At 43.6% G+C, this 21212-nt stretch overlaps 1 protein-coding gene across 3 annotated transcripts in view; it reads right to left on the minus strand.

The window, feature by feature from the left end:
• Positions 1–5478: 5478 nt before the first annotated feature.
• The window catches only part of bcl11bb (BCL11 transcription factor B b), a 28099-nt gene continuing 12365 nt past the window's right edge, over positions 5479–21212 (minus strand). For all 3 annotated transcript variants that reach the window (XM_079180780.1, XM_079180781.1, XM_079180779.1), the window contains one exon: positions 5479–9291. In XM_079180780.1, coding sequence (XP_079036906.1) covers positions 7235–9291 — 2057 coding nt within the window. In that variant the 3' untranslated portion in view covers positions 5479–7234. The remainder of the gene's footprint in view (positions 9292–21212) is intronic.

The following is a 21212-nucleotide window of genomic DNA, read 5'->3' on the forward strand; positions in this document are numbered from 1 at the left end:
ATTTTGACGTTGAACCATGCATAATCTTGTTGCACTGGGACACTGAGTCATGGGTTGTTGTGTGTGGCATGAGTTGGCAACCATCAGAATTTCTCCTGATTTGACTTTCTCACACAAACCCGCCCTTTACAAGCTCTCTTTCCTTTCTACACTCCACTATCTCCACTCCATTGTGTCTCTTCCCTCTTCTACTGTTTTCTCTTTAAGGTAGGACACACACACACACACACACACACACACAAACACACACATCAATGCATGCACTGTTTTTGTTATGCTATTCAATGGCCTGGAGGCTCAAGTGAGGACAGGCTTGACTGCTGTTGGCCTGATATCAAGAAATACCTTATGGGTCCCCACACTCATGCCAGGACTCATTTATGAAGCATGAGTCTGTCAACAGCTACCTTCAGAAATAAAAGCTGTGAGTCTCACTCTCATTCGTATTGTTATCTAAGAACAAGGAAGGTATACTAGCAGTCTTCTCTGAAGTAACACTTTGGAAGGTGTCTTTTTTTAATCAATATACTAGTACAATGTGAAATATTATTTGTCAGATTCTGATCAAGATTTAGTACCTACCATTCTTGTGTTCTGTCTTTCCCCAAGATTGTTAACTGCAAGCTAGCAAGATTCCTCACTGACAACATGATAGGTATTTCTTGAATTTCAACCCTAAAATATCAACTCACAGACCTTAAGACATCACACTTCAACAACTGCTGCAGTTTGCATTGCATTGCCTCTTATAACTGAACAAGACTAGGTGAAAACCTATGCTGGTAGCATCTTTTTGACGTGGTTAAGCTACCCTTGAGTCAAATATTTGGGGACAGCTTCAATTTAATACATTTAACAGTATAATCAACTATTTGTATTATTATTATTGTCCTTTTTTAGTTTAGGAGCATAAATATAGACAGTGCAGTTGTGATGTGGCCCGTGGGTTGGGGGCACCCATAGCGAGACAACTGCCCTTACCAGAAAACAGACCTGACCCAGTGAATGTCATGTAAAGCTCCAAACACCAAGATTGAACACTCAGTTGCAAATAAAACGCATTCCCAGCCATAAAATGTGCAACGCTTCTCCAATGCTGAAATACTGTTCGTACAAATCCTTTTCCATGCTGGGTCAGGGCTGTGCTAGCTGTGAGGTTGACCATCCTGTCCAGCTTTTCCTGAAATGTCCTTCTCCAGAAATCTCTCCTCTGTTATGAAAGTTTCTCCTCCTTCAGCCATTGAGTGTTAAAAAAGCAAATCTAGGTAAAAAAAATATATAATCTACACCAAGCAAAACACTAAAAATGTCATGTCAATGTCATAACTTCTTACATTACTGTTACTACTAATACTAACTTCTGCAAGCTGCTTGAGCTTCAAAACAGTCACGCTAGCCCACTGACCAATCACAGCGCACGTTAATGCTGACGTACTTGTAGGCCACCTAGAAGGCTCTGACATGTCAAAGAATACACCCAACATGTCAAACTAAAGATCTGATTGGTTGAACACTATGACAATCAACAATATCGTCCCCATTCCCTTAAACTGCAAAGGGATTCACTTGTGAGTCTGCAGGCCTGGGGCCTCTCTTCTACCTAGAGACACAGAGGTGAAATCTGATTGGATAAAAGTTCTACTTAAAACAAGCTGCAATGGAAGCAGAGCAACTGAGGAAGACAGGAGCTGTGCAATGAGAAAATAAGATAATGGGAAAAATATTTTTATAAATTATAATACATGTAGTGTATTTATGAAAAATTATTAAATTATAAAATAGCTATAACTTTGTGATTCTGTTTAGGCCAGCAGAGAAGGCCATGCTGGCCCTGACGGCCCACCACTGATTTTAAGGCATGTGAGTGAGTGAGTGAGTGAGTGCGTGAGTGAGTTAGTTAGTTAGTTCAGGTTGTGAGCATGAAGTATAGCTCAGTGCTTTTGCCCTTTTCTATCAAGAAGCTATGATTTGAGGGTAGAGACTGAGGAAGGAGATGGAGGAGGAGCCTACTCTGGAGGCTTGGAGGCTGCTTGCCCCATGCCAGGCCTTTGGTGGGTTTCTTTTTTGTTTATATATAAATAAATAGCAGTCAGGGAGCAAAGCTAATTAAGGTACGATTATAAATAAATAATAATAATAACTAGATAGGTAAAAGAGAACGACAATTTAAAAGATAATGCATTAGATGTATGAGTTGTGTGGAATCTAAATTGAATGGAGTTAAATGTCATCATGGGGGGTGATGGGAATTTGATCTTGATAGTTATGCTGGTTTGTTTTGGAGGATTATGGAAAGTTCCAGTAGCCCAATGTCCCTCTTGGATTAGCTGAATGGCTTTCTGTATGTATTACTCTGTGAGGATTATGTTTCTCTCGGATGGTTTTGAGACTCTTTGGATGTAATGGGTACTGATGTACTGTGGCAGTCTGTATGACAATTTTATTGTTTTATTTTGGATGCTGTTGAGACAGTTTACCGATGTGGCTGAGGAGGCTGATGGGTCTGTAGCTCGTAGGATGTTTTGGATCTTTGTGACTGTGGCTTTTTGCCTGGGCAAGGTGAAGTGAGTGGCAGTGGGACAGGTGGTGAAGAGGAGGGAGAGCAAGATGAGGTAGGTTTCTGGTACTTTCTTGATTCGGCTGGTGTCTACGTTGTCTTTTTCAGGGGCTTTGATTTTCATTTTTTTCAGGTCAGATTTGGGGATGATTGGTTGTGTCAGTTGGTGGTCATCTGCTGAGTTGAGTGACAGGAAGGGGTTTGTTGTGGCCATGTCGGCAGTTTCCTTCCATTCATGATCAAAGTGTGGATCTGAGGGACAGGGATGAATGTTTTGGAGGTGATAGCTGAATAGAGTTGCTTTTTCCTGGTCTTATCTCGATGTATGAGAGTTGGTATGTCATTTTTGTTTTGTGCACCATTCATGATTTTATTTTCTGCAAGAAACTGTGTGAGTTGTAATTGTAGTCATGAACTCCAGCCTCCTCCTGCTAAGAGACATAGAATGGTATCTGATAATCAATTATATCACAGGAGATTTAACAAAATACTCAACCAACAATGAAATTACAAAACATTCTAAAACACATTTTTAGGCAAGTCCTCAATCAAAAACAATTAAAATAGCATTGCTCTCACCCTGGACATAAACTGTTCGATCCCTCTGACAGGAGGCTGCAGTCTATCAGGACCAACACCTCACGCCAGATGAACAGTTTCTTCCCTTCTGCAGTTGGGTTCATCAACAAAGCCCGGGACCCCCACTGACTCTTACATCCCCAGGACAATTTCCTACTGTTACACACTAGAACACACCCTTGCAGTTTCTTTAATTAAATACACTTGCCACTTTTGTAATATACTTGTTTTAAAGTACCGGTATCTGTGTATTTGTTTACCACATTTTACGGTAAATTTTAATGTTTATATATTCTTAAATTATGTCTCGATTATTGCACTGAGTTCATTGTTTATTGTTATGCACCATTCACCAAGTCAAATTCCTTGTATGTGTAACGTACTTGGCAATAAACGGTTCTGATTCTGATTCTGATTGACAGGTAAAGTGCCCCTCCATCTAGACCAGATGTGGTGCCTTCCCCTGGTAACAGCCCTTACACAAGCCATTGGCACCCTCCTGTATGTGTCTGGGTCTAAACAGAGGGTGCCATCACAGCAGAGGAGAAACACGTGACAAACAATTAGTTTTCCTTACTAACAATAAATGGAAATGTTCAGTGCGAAATCTTTTCCCTGTGTCCTATTTATAAATGCATGTTGTGTGTTTTATTACACTCTGACCCAGGAGAATGTTGATGGTTTAAATCCTGCATAGGTCCGCCACTGTTGGCTGGTAGTTGGCAGTAATACAAGGTTCCACACCCTAAAGCCAACCTCAGAATCAGAATCATCAGAATGGTCTTATAAACAGCTTTTTCTGCAATGTTATTTTGGCAAAGCCCCTTACAGAAGTTGATAAAAAAAGTACGTCTAGTTAGGACTAGATTAGAATTGTGGTGCAGCAACAATAGAGTTATGCATTGTAGTTGTAGCTGAACACTAAACCTAGTATGTACCTATACAGCTGTTCCAATGTGTGCTATTAATCACAATGGTAGAAGAAAAGGAGGATGAAATAATCAGAATGAAAAGTTGCTTCAATCGTAGAGCAATTGCAACATTTATTGAAGTGTTGACTTTCTTGTATTGATTTTTCAACACATTACAAAAATACATATATGTTCAAAACAGCAGATGTGTACTGTTCTGAAATCACTTTTTTTCACAATGATGCACCCCCCCCCCCAAAAAAAAACAACAAAAAACAAACAAAGCAACTTTTGTACAAAGAGTGTAAGTGAAAGTTGTGAAAAGTGAAATATGAAAATGTATTTAAAATTACAGTTGTAAGTGCCACCACAAGACCTTCAACCAACCATGAGGAAAAATAAAAGTCAATGTTCATGAATGTCTCATTAAATTGATTTGGAAAAGGATTCCTGCTCAATGCATTGCATTCCCCTTCCCAAAGTTCTTCCTTTAGGATCATCTCATTCATGTAATTCTGGTCTTTTTTGTTTTACATCCAAGGAGGATAGCTTCACCAAACCAATAGCAGAAATTATCTCAAAAGAAAAAAGAAAAAGTCAATAAAACAAAACAAAAAAGTCAATAATGGCACCACTCTTGTTAGAAAAAAATCTGGCATGATTCTGCAATATTACATTTCAAAAATGTTCTTCCCATACAGTGAACAAGTAATCATACAGAAACATATTCATGAAGATAGAATCCCTCCACCATGATAATCATACAAAACTGCTATGGCATTCAAAAACATTTGAAAGAACATTGGCGAAAACAATACTTTATTATCATTTAAACACTTACACAGAGTATTTTATTAATGGCATACTTCAACACTGTAAACATGTAAGCCTGAATGTCCATGTGTGATTTGGATCTCTGTCAGGGTTCCACTGTTCATCGTTTGGATGTGATATATTTCAGTTGTGTGCCTCATTTTGGCTGAACTGAGTTTCACTAGAATGAATACACTGTGTGTCTACAACAGGATCGGGATTTCTGCTCTCATGGTGTAAGCGTAACATGCTCTTCAGCCGATCTCACTTCTTATGTCAATTCGCTGTTAATATATTGAACTAGCTTATGGAGAACTGCTGTGGCCTCATCATTTCCTTTTTAAAATTAAAAAAAGAGGAATTTGCATTTAAGATACAGTATAATCCTTTTTTTCTATCAAAACAATTATACAGATAAAACCTGACAATAGGTCGAAATAGCAGGTCAAACTTTCAAGTGAGGATGATTGAAAATTGCAGTAATAAAATGAAAGATGTAGTCTCAATTTCCTTTCATGTGGCTTTACCGTCTCCCTCCCTCTCACGCTCACTCTGATGGTCCGTTACAAGATGTGGCCAGTAGATGTGCATTTGGGTAAAGAAAACACACTATTCATATGCTTCCAATTTAATTTGAACGACTCTCCTCCCTGGCCAAGGTCTTGCTCTTTCTCCCTCCATTTCTTTCTCACACTTCTTCATTTCTTAGTTTCAATCTTTAATTTTTACCATAAGAATAGCCCCTACTCAAGGTCGCATGGCCATCCCCCTTGCAGCTGTGCTCAAAATTATCATAACTCATAAAATAGCCTTTTTTTTTCTCCAACAGATTCATTTAAGGATGAACGATGCAGAAAATAAAAACTGTAATCCTCAAAAGTCACTAACATGGACATTGTCGCAAAATCTGTTACTGGGAGTTAAACCCATATCACTTTGTGAGGCGAATGAACAGGCTTCCCTTTAAAAGCCGCTCTAATGCATGAATCTGAGCTAGTGAACTGTGAAAAGACACCGTCAGAGAGAGAGGCTTAGAACACACTGCAGAGAGAAGAACACACACGCTAACACATAATGATGTGAATTGCATTTGGAACCATTTTGTGGATCCTAAGGGGACATGGGGAGTCGACCTGGGTCAGAGAGTGAGGCTACGGCAGGGAGATGGAGACACAAGAGGGACATGGAGAATGATTTAGAAAGTGTTACAATTGTTGAAGTAGCTTTAGTTTAACAAACTGCCTTTGAGTAAGCACACATAGGATGAGGGAGTGGGGGAGATAATCAGGTGGGTCTGATGAAGCAATAATGAATGGTAGTTACACTGAGCATATACTGTCAGAGATGCCAGCAGCTGGTCTTCTGATTGTTTAGTTTTAGGCCGTATTTCACGTACAGTCGGGGCTACTTTAACATATCAAAAAAAGAATATATTTACAAAACATAAACAGGACTGTTCTCCTCACAATAATCATAAGTAGTCTTAACTTATTCAACATATTAAATATGGTATTCAATCCTACATTGGGAATGTACTGAGCATCAGTTAAAGGTACCTCCATTAAGTGCAACCTTTATTTATGTCCTGACTCAAGCAAGGACAGCAATACAGCAACTGCATTTTGAAATTATTCACATGCCAATATTTTCAAGGACAAATTCCCTGAATAAATGTAACTTATCAGGTCTTTAAGATAATGTTGGATTTTTGAAATCCAGCATGTTTTATTGTCAGGCTGACATTCAGTGCTTTAGGCCTGTATTAGGGAGTGGATTGTAGTCCGCTGCTGCAGTTCATATAAAAAACAATTATTTTTACTTTAAAAATCAACTGCTTTGCACAGTTTTACTCAGACATGATAATAAGCTTCCTTAAAGGAGAAAACAAAGAAAATGTGTATTAATGGTGACTTCTTCCCAGTTATCGCATTTGAGAAAGAAAAAAGTTTTAGCACATTTCAAAACTAACTCCATATGAAATCCCACAAAGATGTACCTGCACATGCCAAATATCATTACAAAAATCCAATAAATACAGAAATTATTGCACAGTAGAAAGGCTCCATGGATTCTTAACTGATAAAATCCTCAGACAGTTTGCCAAGAAATACCATATTGTGCATTCCAGACAAGTTCTCATTAAAGTTTCCCTTTGTTTATATTCTCAGGTGGCAGTTTCTGTGACAAGAAAAAAAAAGATGAACATCAATCAGTCTACATTTTTTTAAAGAGAGAGAGATTATCCAGCCAAGCCGCCTAGCTGAAGAAGTGGTTATAGGGATGTTGTGTGTGCATGTGTGTGTCTGCTTTTGCTTATGTGTGTGTGATTGTTTGCTTGTGTACACTGTAGGCTAAATAACGAATGGTTGCTGGCTTAACCTCTGTCTGCCTGTTCCAGTTTGACCTCACTGGCCATCAAATGTTCGCCATGCCATTTCTTCATGTGTTTCTCCAGCGTGCTGTAGACGCTAAAGGGCATGTGGCAGATGTCGCAGCGGTACACATCCTTCCCAAATTGCCCATGGGTCTTCATGTGGCGCGTCAGCTTGGAGCTCTGGGCGCAGGCGTAGCTGCACAGGTCGCACTTGTAGGGCCGTTCGCCTGTGTGGCTGCGTCGGTGCACCGTTAGGTTGCTGCAGTTCTTGAACACCTTGCCACAGTACTCGCAGGTGTCATTCCTCCTATCCTTAGAGCTCGGGGGCCTGCCGGGTCCAGGTCCTCGCAGGAGGTGAGGAGTGCTGCTGCCACTGCGGCCAGAGGCGCTACCTCCTTCCATTATCTCCCCTGGCGGGGTGGAGAAGCGGAGGCTTCCCGTCTCGGAGGAGGAGTGCTCGGAGGAGGTGGCGAACGGCGACTGACGGGAATCTGTGAATCCCAAGAAAGGTTCTCTGATGAAGTGGCGTGAAGCAGCGTAGCCTGCCAGGAGCTGAGAGTAGACATTCTCCGGGGAGATGAGGGGTAAGGTCGGGGGAAGCTCCAGCTGTTCCTTCTCTATTTTGATCCTCTTGTTGTTGGAGGGGTTTGGGCTGGTGATGGGGGTGGGCCGACGCTGGAACAGCCCAGGGAAGCAGTCTGCTTCAGATATACTGATCCTGCCGTTCATTACAGGCCTCTGCTCCACCTGCTGATCTCGCTCTCTGTGCTGCTCCCTCTCATTCTCTCTTTCTTCACCCCTCTCTCCACCATCTCCATTAGGCTGTCTCTCCAGGCCTCTCTTGTTCGGGTTAAGTCTAAGGTGATTGTCCAGATGGTTGTACGGGTGCATGATGCCCACCCCGCCACTGTCACTTACTCTATCCCTGTTTAGGGTTTTCTCCCCCGGACACTGTCTGGGGCCATTCACCCTATTCTGGCTGAACTCCGGGAAGTCTTCGCTTAAGTTTGAATCTGGCCGACTTCCATTCCGCAGTTCTTCCTCTTCTTCCTCTTCCTCCTCTTCTTCTTCCTCCTCTTCTTCCTCATCCTCCTCATTGTCTATCCCCATCCCTCTTGAACTTCCCTTCCTACTCTTTTCTCCACCCTCTCCTCCCTCTTCTCTATTTTCCTGTTCTGGGGAGCCACTCATGGACCCAGACTTGTTGTGCATATGTGTCTTCATGTGCCTCTTAAGCTTGCTGGCCTGGGAACAGGCATGGTCACATAGATGACACTTGTACGGCCTCTCTCCTGTGTGACTGCGTCTGTGGACTATAAGGTTGCTCTGGAACTTGAAAAACTTTCCACAGAACTCACAGGATTTGGATTTCCCCGGGGTCTGGTTCTGACCCTGGGTGTCAGGAGGGCTGGAAGAACCATGTCCCCCCTGAGGAGTGGGTGGCTGCGGGGCATAGGTGAGAAACGCCGGGGGCTTGGCGCCTGCCTGGAAAAGTGTGGGACTCAGCAAGCGATGCATTGGTGGCACACGGTTGGGTGAGAGAGGAGGTGTGGGCCCCCCATTATTGGTAGTGTTGCCTGCCAGTTCTCTCAGACGTCGGGAGAAGTCCATGGAAGGAGGCTCCATGGGGGTCATCCGCATTACCCTCTCAAAGGCACTGGGGTGCTGGGACAGCAGCCCCATCTCCTCTGGGCCCAGCCGCTCTAGAGCGGGTCTAGGGGGTGGGGGAGGGCTGATAAAGGGTGGCGTTGCAGGCAGCCGGGTCTCCATGTACCCTGGTGGAGGGGGGTGTTCCCTGAGCAAGGGCGCAGCCATGCGGAGGAGGTGGAATGGGTTGTTGGTGTCACCAAGGAAAGTGGGGAGAGGGGAGCGGGGCAGGGCATCAGCGCACAGGGGAGGAGGCAGAGCCATGCGGGGAGTGAGGGAGCAGTTGACTGGGTGGTGGTCCAGGTAGATGCGGATGCCATGAGTGTGCTGGGCATGCTGAAGCAGGAACCAGGCGCTGGTGAAGGTCTGCTTACAGGTAGTGCAGATGTAGCTGGATGGCTCATCTTTATCTGTGCGCCAGGAAAGAGAAAATCACCATCAATATTGTAAAATAAAAATAAAAATAAAAAACACTTTATTCATTCATTTGAACCAACGTATTACTTTACAATGCCGCCATATTTGGGGAGTAAAATGAATTGTACTTAAAACGTGAACTCTCTGTTTGTGTCTATGCATGAGGGTTTTCTTTGTCTGTGTGTGTATGACATTTTTAGTGTCTGTGTGTCTACAGGCTAATGCAGATGGCAGGTACTGCCCTAAGGCCACAACACATTATGCTAATTCTAATGTCAGCTAGGCTTTAATATACAGATCCATCTCGTCTACTCTGTCATTTCCATATGGAGACAGGGGAGACAGCAATGGAAAAAAGCACACCAATGGGGAAAATAGGAAATATGGGAGAGGGGGAGGGAGGGAGGGAGGGAGGGAGGGGGAGGTGTGGCATTTGAGAGAAAGAGACACACAAAAGGAAAGACAGGAGAGGTGATGGACCCATGTGTAAACAGTAAAGCCCCCTGGGGTCTTAACACAGCATCCACATGAAATAAAGCTCTACGTCACTGGTGTAATAACAACTACAGTACAGTGATTTGTTGTGACTGTACACACACACACACACACACACACGCACACGCACTCACGCACACACATACAAACTCTATGTCACTCAGAGAAAAATTGGCCTTTTAAATGGCACGACTTAATAATGCCAAATGAATCTATCAGTCACTATGGCACGGCCGTGTCAGCCCGCTTATGAGTCAGAAAAAGAGCCTTGGCCAGGATTCATCTAATTCAACACAGGCTAGCATTGAACACAGTCTTGTGTTTGCTTGCAAGGCATCTGCATCTACTTTATCAGCAGCAGCTACCGCAAGTGGAGTCGAGTTGGTACGGTGGTCCCAAAGCTTGAAGCCTGGAGGGAGAAAATAAAGACGGCGAAATGACTTTTGCCCACAGTCTTGTGTGATCAAGAACAGAGCCCTTACAGTAAGATGGCTGCCTCAAAGCCAACCATAGTCATGGAATGTAAAACGCAGGCAGTACAGTTACATGTGTGGCGATATTCTCTTTTCCCTTTCCTTCCCTGTCTCCGGCTTCTCTCACAGCACATATCAGTAACACACACACTTGTATCGTGCAGAACAGATGAGCCAAGGCTGATGTTGGATCAGTGTCTAGTACAGGAAGCTGATTTGGCGGTGTGATCGGTTTGGCTTTCCCCAGGGGAGAAAGGGTCAGAAAAAGTTAATGAGGGGCTCATTTACTGATTCTGTCTGTTTTTCTCTGCTATTAGTGGGGCTCTGGTGTAGCCGTCTCTCTCACTGTTTGTGTGGTGTGGCACATGACCTGACTCCTGCTACTAACGTGTGTGTACAAGCGTGTGAATGCGCATGTGTGTGGACATTTATGTGGATGTATTTTTGTGCTTGTATGTCAGTGCATTTGTGTGTGTGTGTGTGTGTGTGTGTGTGTGTGTGTGTGTGTGTGTGTGTGTGTGTGTGTGTGTGTGTGTGTGTGTGTGTGTGACAGTGTGTGTGTGTGTGTGTGTGTGTGGGGGGCGAGTGGCGGGCTGCCTGCCCGTGTTTAGTTTGGCGAGGCTTCACACGGCCGCTTGGCAGCCAAGAGCTGGACAGCTTAACAGCTTGAACGTGGAGAAGAGAGTGAAAGAGGAGAGGGAAGAGGAGGAGAGGGGGTAAGAAGAGAGGTGGAGGGACTTTAAGGGCCAGGCGTGATTGGGCACGTCTGGCCATGCACGTACAGTGACACACACATAGAGGGTATTTACATGGCCCCCGGGGACCAAGAGGGGTCTATAGACTTGGGAGCTGTGTAATCTCATCAACACATGAGGATCAATATGAAATGAAGATGAGAGATTGGCAGAGGGATTGATGATCTCTCTCAGTTTATCAAATAGTTGTTCTTATTATTCTTATATGTCTTTTGGTCTGCACACATGGCTTCATCAATACAAGCTAAACTATTATATACCCCTACAACCTTCCACCCCACCACCAACATATTTGCATCTTGTCATATCTTACACAGCCATGCCATATGCTGTTAAAGGAAGCATGGCAGCTAATAGAGTGGCAGCTGATGGCTGCTGCCTAATGACGGACAAAGACAAATTTAATCAACTTCCCAAACAAGCAAGCAAGGGGAGGAGGGGAGGAAAACAAAAGAGAATATAAAGATAGATAGATGGATAGATAGATAGATGTTGTCGCTGCTCAGTGCTCCGGCCAATAAAAGCCTTCATTAAAGAATCACGGTGGGCCGTGTCATGCTTCAGTTTGTAGTAATTACAGTCGTCTGCCTGACAAGGCAGGGACCCCTCCACTGCTGACCGCCAAGGTCAACTACCAGTTAGAATAGTTACATTCTCCTCTCCACGTAGTCACTGATGCTAGACCAAATCGGACAACTTACTCTTGCACACCATATGCCCACAGACACGCACACTGACACTCACACACGCACACACACACATATGCTGTGTAGTGAATAAGATGAAAGGTTAAATTACATGGAGTCAAAGCTGGATTCTGTAATATGAAGCTGCATTATGAAATGAATTTTGCCGGTATTGGTCATTTTGCAGGCAGTACAAATGCCTGTAAAGCTACAGGGTGATGTCATTCCGTTGAAATAGTCCAAATCTTTGACTTAGCAGTAATATTTCTGCCCAGGTGTCCACCCAGGCAGACTTGCATGAAACAGACAAACACAATACAGACCTAAGAGCAGTTTAGGAGCACAGTTCTTTGTCCTGTGCAACAAAACAAGGGCTAAGGGCCAGGAGGCCTGGAGGAAGTTATTAAAACATTGGCACATGAGTGGAGCTGAGGTGGGCCAGTAATAATGCTCTCCTTCTCTCCTGGGTTGTTTTTTTACTAAACCACCGGGCCAATTAACCCAGTCTTCAGGGACTGAGATCTGAGCTTTACATCAGATTTTATTCTTTCCAGATTGCCTTTTATAGCCATGATTTTGCCTTAAAAAGTACAAACAAAATGCCAGTGAATGAAGGGGAGCCATGGTATTGACTGTTTGCATATGGCCAGCGTAGAAAAGTTGGTGTGAGCTTGGCGGGGTTGAAGTAGACACCAGGCGTATGGTGGAGACATGTGGATTTCTGTTTAATTTAGAAATTCACATTTGCCGTGCCCCCAGCCTGAGTTTGATTTATGTTTTCGAAGCATGAGCTCCCTGTATTTACATTACACTTACATTTTGGGGTCTTTATCAGATGCTCTAATCCAGAGGGATTTATAATAAAACCACAGAAGAATAACGAGAATCCACAGGCTCAGCCCTCGAAGAGATGGACACAGTGAAGCTCCACAGCTGACACTGGATGGTAATGAATGCTCACTGATGCCAAATGAACTCTTATGAAGCTCAGGAAAAAAAAAATCGTGATTGAAAATGAGTAGCCTTTGAACGCCAGGCCACCAACTTCTCTATATTAATTTAGCACAAGTTTGGAGTGTGTAGAATAATGTTGCTTAACTGTAGAAACAGAAGACAGTGTGGTTCCAGGCCTGAGAAGGCAGACGATATACTACAGTACATGTCACATGTCACTGTGGCATTCCTGGGGTCAGGTTCGCCGTACTGCTCCAACATTCCATCAAGGGCGACAGAACGCCACATTGCCGGATTTGCATACAGAACAAAGCCGCCCGCAGGCTAGGCCACTGGGACACAAACCTGCCCCTGCAGCCCCTCCCACACAACCTCACAGCACACACACACATGCACACACAGGCACAAGCCCTGGGAGTACGCGTGTGTGCACCTGTCAGGGGTTAGCTGACACCTCTGCTGCTGGCAAAGCAGCTCCTCATTAGCATGGCTGTGATCTCGGGGTCCCCAGGGGTCCCAGCCTCCTCACCTAGCCCCCTTGCCCCCCACCCCCTTACAACTCCGCTCCTCTTCTCCTGCTCACATCTCCCATCCATCCCTCCTGCTCTTCTCCTCCTTCTTCAGTGCTCTGATGGCTTGTTTGTCATGAAGGTGGCTAATCAGGAGACACAAGGCCATGCAGATCAACCTTGTGTGTAGGTGTGTGTGTGTGTGTGTGTGTGTGTGTGTGTGTGTGTGTGTGTGTGTGTGTGTGTGTGTGTGTGTGTGTGTGCGCGCGTGTGTGTAGGTGCGTGTGTAGTGTTTCATAGGGCATTGGGAGCCCGGTATGTAAACTCAGCGAGCAGGCGCTCACTGTCACACAAAGAGAGAGCTGGAGAGACAGAAAGAAGGAAAGAGACTGTGGAGGGTGGCAGTAGCAGGCAGGGGGTAAGGCTCTCACACAGTGTGACTGGCTCCATGCTAACTCAAACCAGCTTCGGCCTGCTAACCATATACATCTGTGTGTGTGTGTGTGTGTGTGTGTGTGTGTGTGTGTGTGTGTGTGTGTGTGTGTGTGTGTGTGTGTGTGTGTGTGTGTGTGTGTGTGTGTGTGTGTGTGATCAGCTGAAATGCCTGAGAGAGGATTTAAAGAAACAGTGCTCCTCAATGTGTTTGCTAGAAAAAATATTTTCTATATATTTTCTATTTCTTCAGTTATCTCTCTCTCTCTCTCTCTCTCTCTCTCGCTCTCTCTTATTCTCTTCCTTTGCTCTTATGTCCACACTGAGCACCTGTACAAGGTACTCCACCCTGACCCTCATGCGTCCTGGGATGCGGGTCAAATGAACAATAAAAGGGATCAGGTATCTCCAACAACTTGATCACAGGCACGCACACACACATTGAGCGACTCCAGCTGTACAACAATGCATGAGTGGAACAGACTCTCATGTAGCACGACCAAGGGAGCACGTCACCGCAAGCTATTCCACATAGGGCACATAGGATGATCTGTGAAAAATAACTGCAAAGGTCTCTCTGTCAGTAAAGAGCTATGACTTTTGGCTCGGCTTCTAGGACAGAGAGGGAGGGAGAAAGAGATAGACAAAAAAAAGAAAGAATGAAAAGAAAAAGGGCGCTCCATAAAGTGCATTAGCTAAGCTCTCATTGGCATTTCTCTAAGCCTGACTCATCTGCATCAGCTCCTAACTGGTCCCAGCACCTGTATTTGTGTGTGCGTAAGTGTGTGTGTGTGTGTGTGTGTGTGTGTGTGTGTGTGTGTTGTGTGTGTTTTAGTTTATGTGCACACACTTGTGGGGTCTGCTGTCTGTCATGTGACAAATGGATGACACTCATTCGTGCTTGTAGTTGCGAGAAGATGTAAGACATGGGAGCAAGATGGAGGAGAGGATGAAAGAGGGAACGGGAGGGCGGAAAAGAGGAAAACAAAAGAGGAAAAAAGAGAATGGCAGACAGTATGGGACACAGAAGAAGAATTGCACTTTGTTTTTCTTTATCTCCTGCATTTCCATTTCAATAGAAGTACAACCATTTTAATCTCTCATCACATACCCATTTTACCATGACACAGCAGCAGGGAAAGCAGAGGCCTACAATAAAAAACCAATGGCGTCACCACTAGGTTGAACTGTAGGGGTGCAAGCATGCTGAATTAAAGGATAAATCCACAATTAATAAATAGAATATTTACAAGGTGAAATATTTTCCAGAAAAGGTCCCCACTGATGCTACAGACGAGCGCAAAAACACCAAAATGTTTGAATAGGTGACGGCATCAAGAGACAAAAATTCAAGCTGCTTTGACAATGAAATGGAGACCGACTTTGTGGACTCACACAATGTTTGTTCAAGGTTTTACATCCAAATGAGCTCCAGTCGTACCCCTCGGGAACGCTCACTCGTCCAAAAAGTAAATTTCCTATTCGCTGGCAGTGAATAGGAAATTGACTTTGACATGTGAGTGACTCGCAAATTCTGTTTTGTGGGTATATTACATTTTTCATTGGGTCAATCATTTTAAAGAAATGGTCAACTAAACCAAACTAAATTAAATTGAGCATAAGCATGGAGACACAGTGCTCATCTCAACCCGTGATATGCACGTCTCCTTTTGACACGTCACATGCGCGTTCAGTTTACCTTTCTTTTGTGTGTGTGTGTGTGTGTGTGTGTGTGTGTGTGTGTGTGTGTGTGTGTGTGTGTGTGTGTGTGTGTGTGTGTGTGTGTGTGTGTGTTTGTGTGTAAGTGTGTGTGTGTGTGTGTGTGTGTGTGTGTGTGTGTGTATGTGTGTGCGTGTAAAAATAGAAAGAGAAAATAGGAAATAACTGTTCTTTTGTGCCTCTGTTTGTGATGTATGTGTGTATGGTATCATCCATGTACGTAGGCATATGTTTGCAGGCACATGCTCATTGTGTGTATCTCAGGCTTCCATTCTGTGACAGGGTGCTATATTCTTTCAGCAGTAGTAATGGTCCCCAGCTGGCTTTTGCCCACTGGAGCCAAGCAGTCAGTCCCACTTAACTAGCAGCCCACAGGAAAATACCACCGTGGCCCTGAATGAAGCACACAGGCCCTTCCAACCCAATCAGCCCGCTATAAAACTTGCCCCTCACATGCTTCAGACATGGCGTAGAGAGCATTCCAGTGATTGGGAAAGAGAGTCTGAACATTCATGATCTAATACACTATTACTCCACAAATTCTGCAGTTTTTTATGTAATTCTGGCTACTTAAGACTTTGAGAGGATACAGTGCTTTTTCCTCACGTTCAAACACAAAGCAATGGCTGTGACAGTCACAGGAGAAGGCACAGGAGTGGTGCATCATCTGAAACCAATTTGCAAGCTATCTACAAAGTGTTAGCTTACTAAACAGGAGTAACAAAAGCAGAGAGTGTTAACATAAAAAATGGACCACAGATATTAAGCTCTATATTTAACAGCTTCGCACGATCTTGGAAAAGAGGTCGTGAAGCCCATTTTGAAAAGCAGGATGTGGGTGTGTAATATGCTTGGAACTCTTGAAGCAACGGTTCAACGTTTGGGTAAAAACAACATTTGCTTTTTTGCCTCTCTCTCTTGAATATAAGGATTCATCAAGGAGCTGGTCAGATTAGCTGAAGTGTCAAAACACCATGTTGTGGTTTTACAGGCGGTTGTGCACTGGATTATTTCTTGCAACGGAGCAGTGACTTCTTGGAGCCCCCTCAGTTGATCTGTACTGTTCTGTTTTTGCACAAATGAATCAAACAAGATGTAACATGTTACTGTGATCAGTGTGATTTAGAGGTGCTAGCAGATGGATTTTGTGACCTTTGGACAGAGTCAGGTTAGCTCTCAGCAGGTACAAGAATATGTGTATCATTTCACCTGTTATCTAGAGCTCCAGTTCCCAATATTGTTATGTGTAGCAATGCTATATGTGAGACCCTCACACTATTAAGAAGAACGATGCCGATAGAAAAAAAAAACGTCTAAACAAATTATGATGCAATAAGGTAACATGAGACTCTGTGCTCTCCTCTCTGTGTCTCGTCTATAAGCTAATGTTGTGATCCAGTGAAGGCTGGTTACACAACATTATTAGCATCGCAACGGTCATGTCTGCAGGTGAATTCTGTTCTCTCTCATGAGTCCTGAAACATGCTCAGGTGTGTCAAACCGTCCTCTTGGCTTGTCTGGATAATCTAACCTTGAATACCTCACCACGCACGCACACACACACACACACACACACACACACACACACACACACACACACACACACACACACACACACACACACACACACACACACACACACATACAAACGTGTGTTGGGTGTGTATGTTGCATTATGTCTGCATTATGTGTTGTGTGGGGGGGGGGGGTTATTACTGACTTTGGCCTCAGGCCTCCCCGTGTGGGTTACGTTGTGACCTCTATCTCTCGCTCTCTCTCTCTCTCTCTCTCTCTCTCTCTCTCTCTCTCTCTGTCTCTCTCTGTCTCTGTCTCTCTCCCTCTTTCTCTCTTGTTTTCTCTCTCTCACTCACTTATTTCCCTCTTGTTTTCTCTCTGTCTCTCTCCCTCTTTCTCTCTGTCTCTCTCTCTCTCTGCCACTTCTTTCGCTCTTGTTTTCTCTCCGTCTCTCTCTCTCCCTCTCTGTCTCTCTGTCTCTCTCTCTCTGTCACTTATTTCCCTCTTGTTTCCTCTATGTCTCTCTGTCTCTCTCCCTCTTTCTCTCTGTCTGTCTGTCTCGTTCTCTCTCTGCCACTTCTTTCTCTCTTGTTTTCTCTCTCTCTGTCTCTCTATCTCTCTCCCTCTTTCTCTCTCCCTCTGTCTGTCTCTCTCCCTCTTTCTCTCTTTCTCTCTGTCTCTCTCTCTCTCTCTCTCTCTCTTTTTCTCTCTCTGCCACTTCTTTGTCTCTTGTTTTCTCTCTGTCTTTCTGGCTGTTATCACACTGATACATTTCTTGCTCCTGGCACGGCTCCTGCATAGCTTATGGTTAAAGAAAGCTTTCATCTATCCAGTGCCTTTAGGACACACACACAAACACACTCACAGCCACTCACACACACACACGCGCGCGTGCGCGTTGGTACGTGCCGGCGCTGCCCCGCCAGACCACAGGCCCAGACAAGCTCCGCTGGCACCAATCACCCTGATAACATCTTCAGCTTTATTTCATGTTGGCTTGCTCTACTCAGCTCTGGGAAAGGCAGACACAGAGAAGAGGGCTTTCTGGAAAATATAAGTTACGGCGGTACACAGGGAGAGTGTAGCCCCTTAACCTTGAGCAGTTAACTCCCATGTCTGCAATGCCATCTATGGACATGACAGTGCAAGCCTTCTGTCTTCCAAGAAGCAGACCAGAGCAGATGTTTCTCCACTTTTCTCATAGATGACAGTACTTTTTTTTGTTACAGTGAAAGTAAAAAAAAGAAAAAAGAACAGACACAGTCGTATTTCTAGTGAATAAAGCCCGGAGGACAACTGTACGCCTCCTCTCAAGTGTCTGTTCAACCAATAGATAAAACAATCTATCCAAGCTGGGTTATATTTACCCAGGTTTTAAGATGCCTCCCCCATCCATACATCTCTGTAGTCCCCACTTCATTAAAAAACTGTTTGAAATATTTAACATCAATGTGTCTTTCCAAAAAAAAAATGATTACCTATGAAAATTGTGCGATGCTGCTATTATTATTTTTTTAAATGTTAAATTGCATTTTTAAATGCCATGTATTGTGGTGGAGGTAGACATCTCAGCTTTACGTATGCATATCAAAACCTTGTTGAACTGACCCTTTAACGTTACATTAAAAATAATTTCTCTGTTTTTGCATCTTTCTTTCGACTTCATTCAACCTTAACTGCTTACAGGAAAAAGCCACTGTGTATGACAGAATACTATATTTTGTATCAATGTTGTATCAGTATGCACACCCCTGATTTACATCTAAGTGACAAACCGACATAAAGCAGCTTACGTTCATCATGTGTTTGTGTCTAGCATTCTCTCTCGGAGTAATTGCTAGAGACAAATAAGTGGATGAAATAAGGGCAATCGTAAGTGTACCATGAAAGGCTTTCAATATCTCTTGTGGGGAAGCAGCCTGTAAAAGCAAAATACAGCCATAAACGCTGTCTCCTCATTTTCTTCTCCCACAATCCCACCCAATCAGAGTAGGACGCTAATAAGATAAGAGGAAAGGAACAACAACATTGGAGCAAGTAGGATTACCCATGTCTGACTTGCTAACAAGCGCAGTCTCTTTTCCTTTTCACAAATACTAATGGTAGCCCTTTTCCTCCCAAAGGCAAACACACGCTACTTTTCAAAAGAAAAATGTGAGTGAACGCCCGGGTCAGAAAATCTCCCCATTTACTCCTGAAAGGGGCATATTATATGTTATGCACTAATGCCTGGCAGACTGCATAATAGCTGAACACACACAGACACATGAGGGTTTATCTGCACGTCTGTCATGAAGACCTCTATAAGGAGTGTTTCCAGAGTGGCAGAAAGGTGCACATGTTGCTGTGCAGGTTCTCATTTGGGGTTTTGCATTTGTGAGCATTTGAAAGTGTACATAGACATGCATGCTTATACTGTAATTACAGTAGGTTCTTGATGAAATGTACAACATTACTCAGCATTGATGACAGCACACCTGTTATCAAATGTCACAGCCAGAGAGGAGAAGTGAGGGCAAACTCCAATAACTACAGTGCAGCAGTGAAATTGCCTTGATTATAGCTATTTATGCAAAGAACATAAACACATTCACAGATTCCCACTGACACAAGACAACTTATGGTCCACAGCAGCGAGACCATGAAGTTCACATCAGCACTTCACTCAGAGCTCAACACAAAGTAGCATGTTTGTGTTGAATACCAAAGCGCCATCATCACTCTCCATGCGTATACAGGGACGGGGTGTGAGGTTTCTAATGCCTCTTAAGTAAGGCTGTTAAGGAGCAAAGAGTCCACACATCTGGAAGACACAGTCCATCGGCACATGCTGAAAGTTAGCGGTGGCGCTCGCAGTCCAAATTAGTGGCGAGTTTTATTCCCCCGCTGTGGTAGGAAAATATCAAATCTGCTGCCATATGAGTGCCATAAAGCTGGCTGTGGAGCGTTTGATGCCTTCATGTGGGAGCCTTTAAGCTGTGTGTGTGTGTGTGTGTGTGTCCTTGTGCATGAGTGTGTTTTGGTGGGAGATGGGAGTCATTGTATGCATTCCACCACGCACACATGTTTTGTGTGTGTGGCTCTTATGTGTACTCCAGCATGCATGTTGAGTTTCCGTTTTCATGCATAAATGTACATTTTTATCTGTGTGTGTGTGTGTGTGTGTGTGTGTGTGTGTGTGTGTGTGTGTGTCAGTGTCAGGTAGCTGTGGCGGTGTGCATGTGCAGCTGTGCCATTCTAGCAGCCCTTATAGACCTAGTTGACCCTGCTGGATGAAGCAGACAGACAGACACAAGCAGAGTCAGACGGCCCCTGGGGTGGTCCTGTCTGAGGCGCAGTGTTATGGGCCAACAACTCTAGGGGCCCATACACAGGCAGGAACACATACACTGTAATTGCACACACACACACACACACACACACACACACACACACACACAGATCTGTATGTGACACCTAATGCTTATAGATGCAAATAGTGAATTTATTTGACCTTCATTTTTGAGGCATGTTTTGCTCTGTGTTTCTGCAGGAGCATTATCACTGCTAATCTTATCAAATCTTGCTTTTTCACTAATTTGTAAGGATTTAAATTTAGAGATTGCAATGACAAATAGTTATTTGCATGCAGTGAATTATTGACTTCTTAGATTCAACCAGGGCCTATAAGTGGCTGTGATGGGTGTGACTGCAGTTGTTTATCCAGAGCAAGTCATATTTTGTATTTAACTCTTGTTACAAAAATTAAATTTCGCCAAGCTTGTGTATGTCGTTGCAGTAAAACAAATCGCATTACAATGTAAACCTCAAAAAGGAACATTCTCTATTCTATTTCTAAGCAAAGGTAATGTCTATAATGTCCAGGAATGTGTATCATGTTGACATTCAAAGATAGATTTGTCTTTTAAATACCTCTAATATTGCTATATCTTGTCTTGTCCTTTCTCTTACTCTTTTCCACTTTTGCAGCTTAAAAATTCAAAAGACAAATACATGAAAAGGAGATATGGTATTATGAATTACAGTGTTTTCATGTTAGCAAAAAATGTATTGAGTGTACTCTGGTTTTCCCACAGTAGAATTAGGAAACACTCACAGAAACTGGGAAATGCACACACACACAAATCAGAAAATGAAAAAAGAGACAAATGCCTAACAGCGGACACAAGATAAATTCCCTGGCAAGCATTCAAAACACTCATGTAAAAACACATAAACACACAAAGACTGCACTTGCAGGCACACACACACACATACACACCACATACACAACTGCCACCATGTAACCCCTAATCACAACCCCAGAGCTTGGACATCAAATGAAGCAAGTTTTTTTTTAAATCATCAGGAGTAATTAACGCATTTTCATATGCAAA

Source organism: Pholis gunnellus (genome assembly GCF_910591455.1).
Source record: "Pholis gunnellus genome assembly, chromosome: 19".
Classification (NCBI taxonomy): domain Eukaryota; kingdom Metazoa; phylum Chordata; class Actinopteri; order Perciformes; family Pholidae; genus Pholis; species Pholis gunnellus.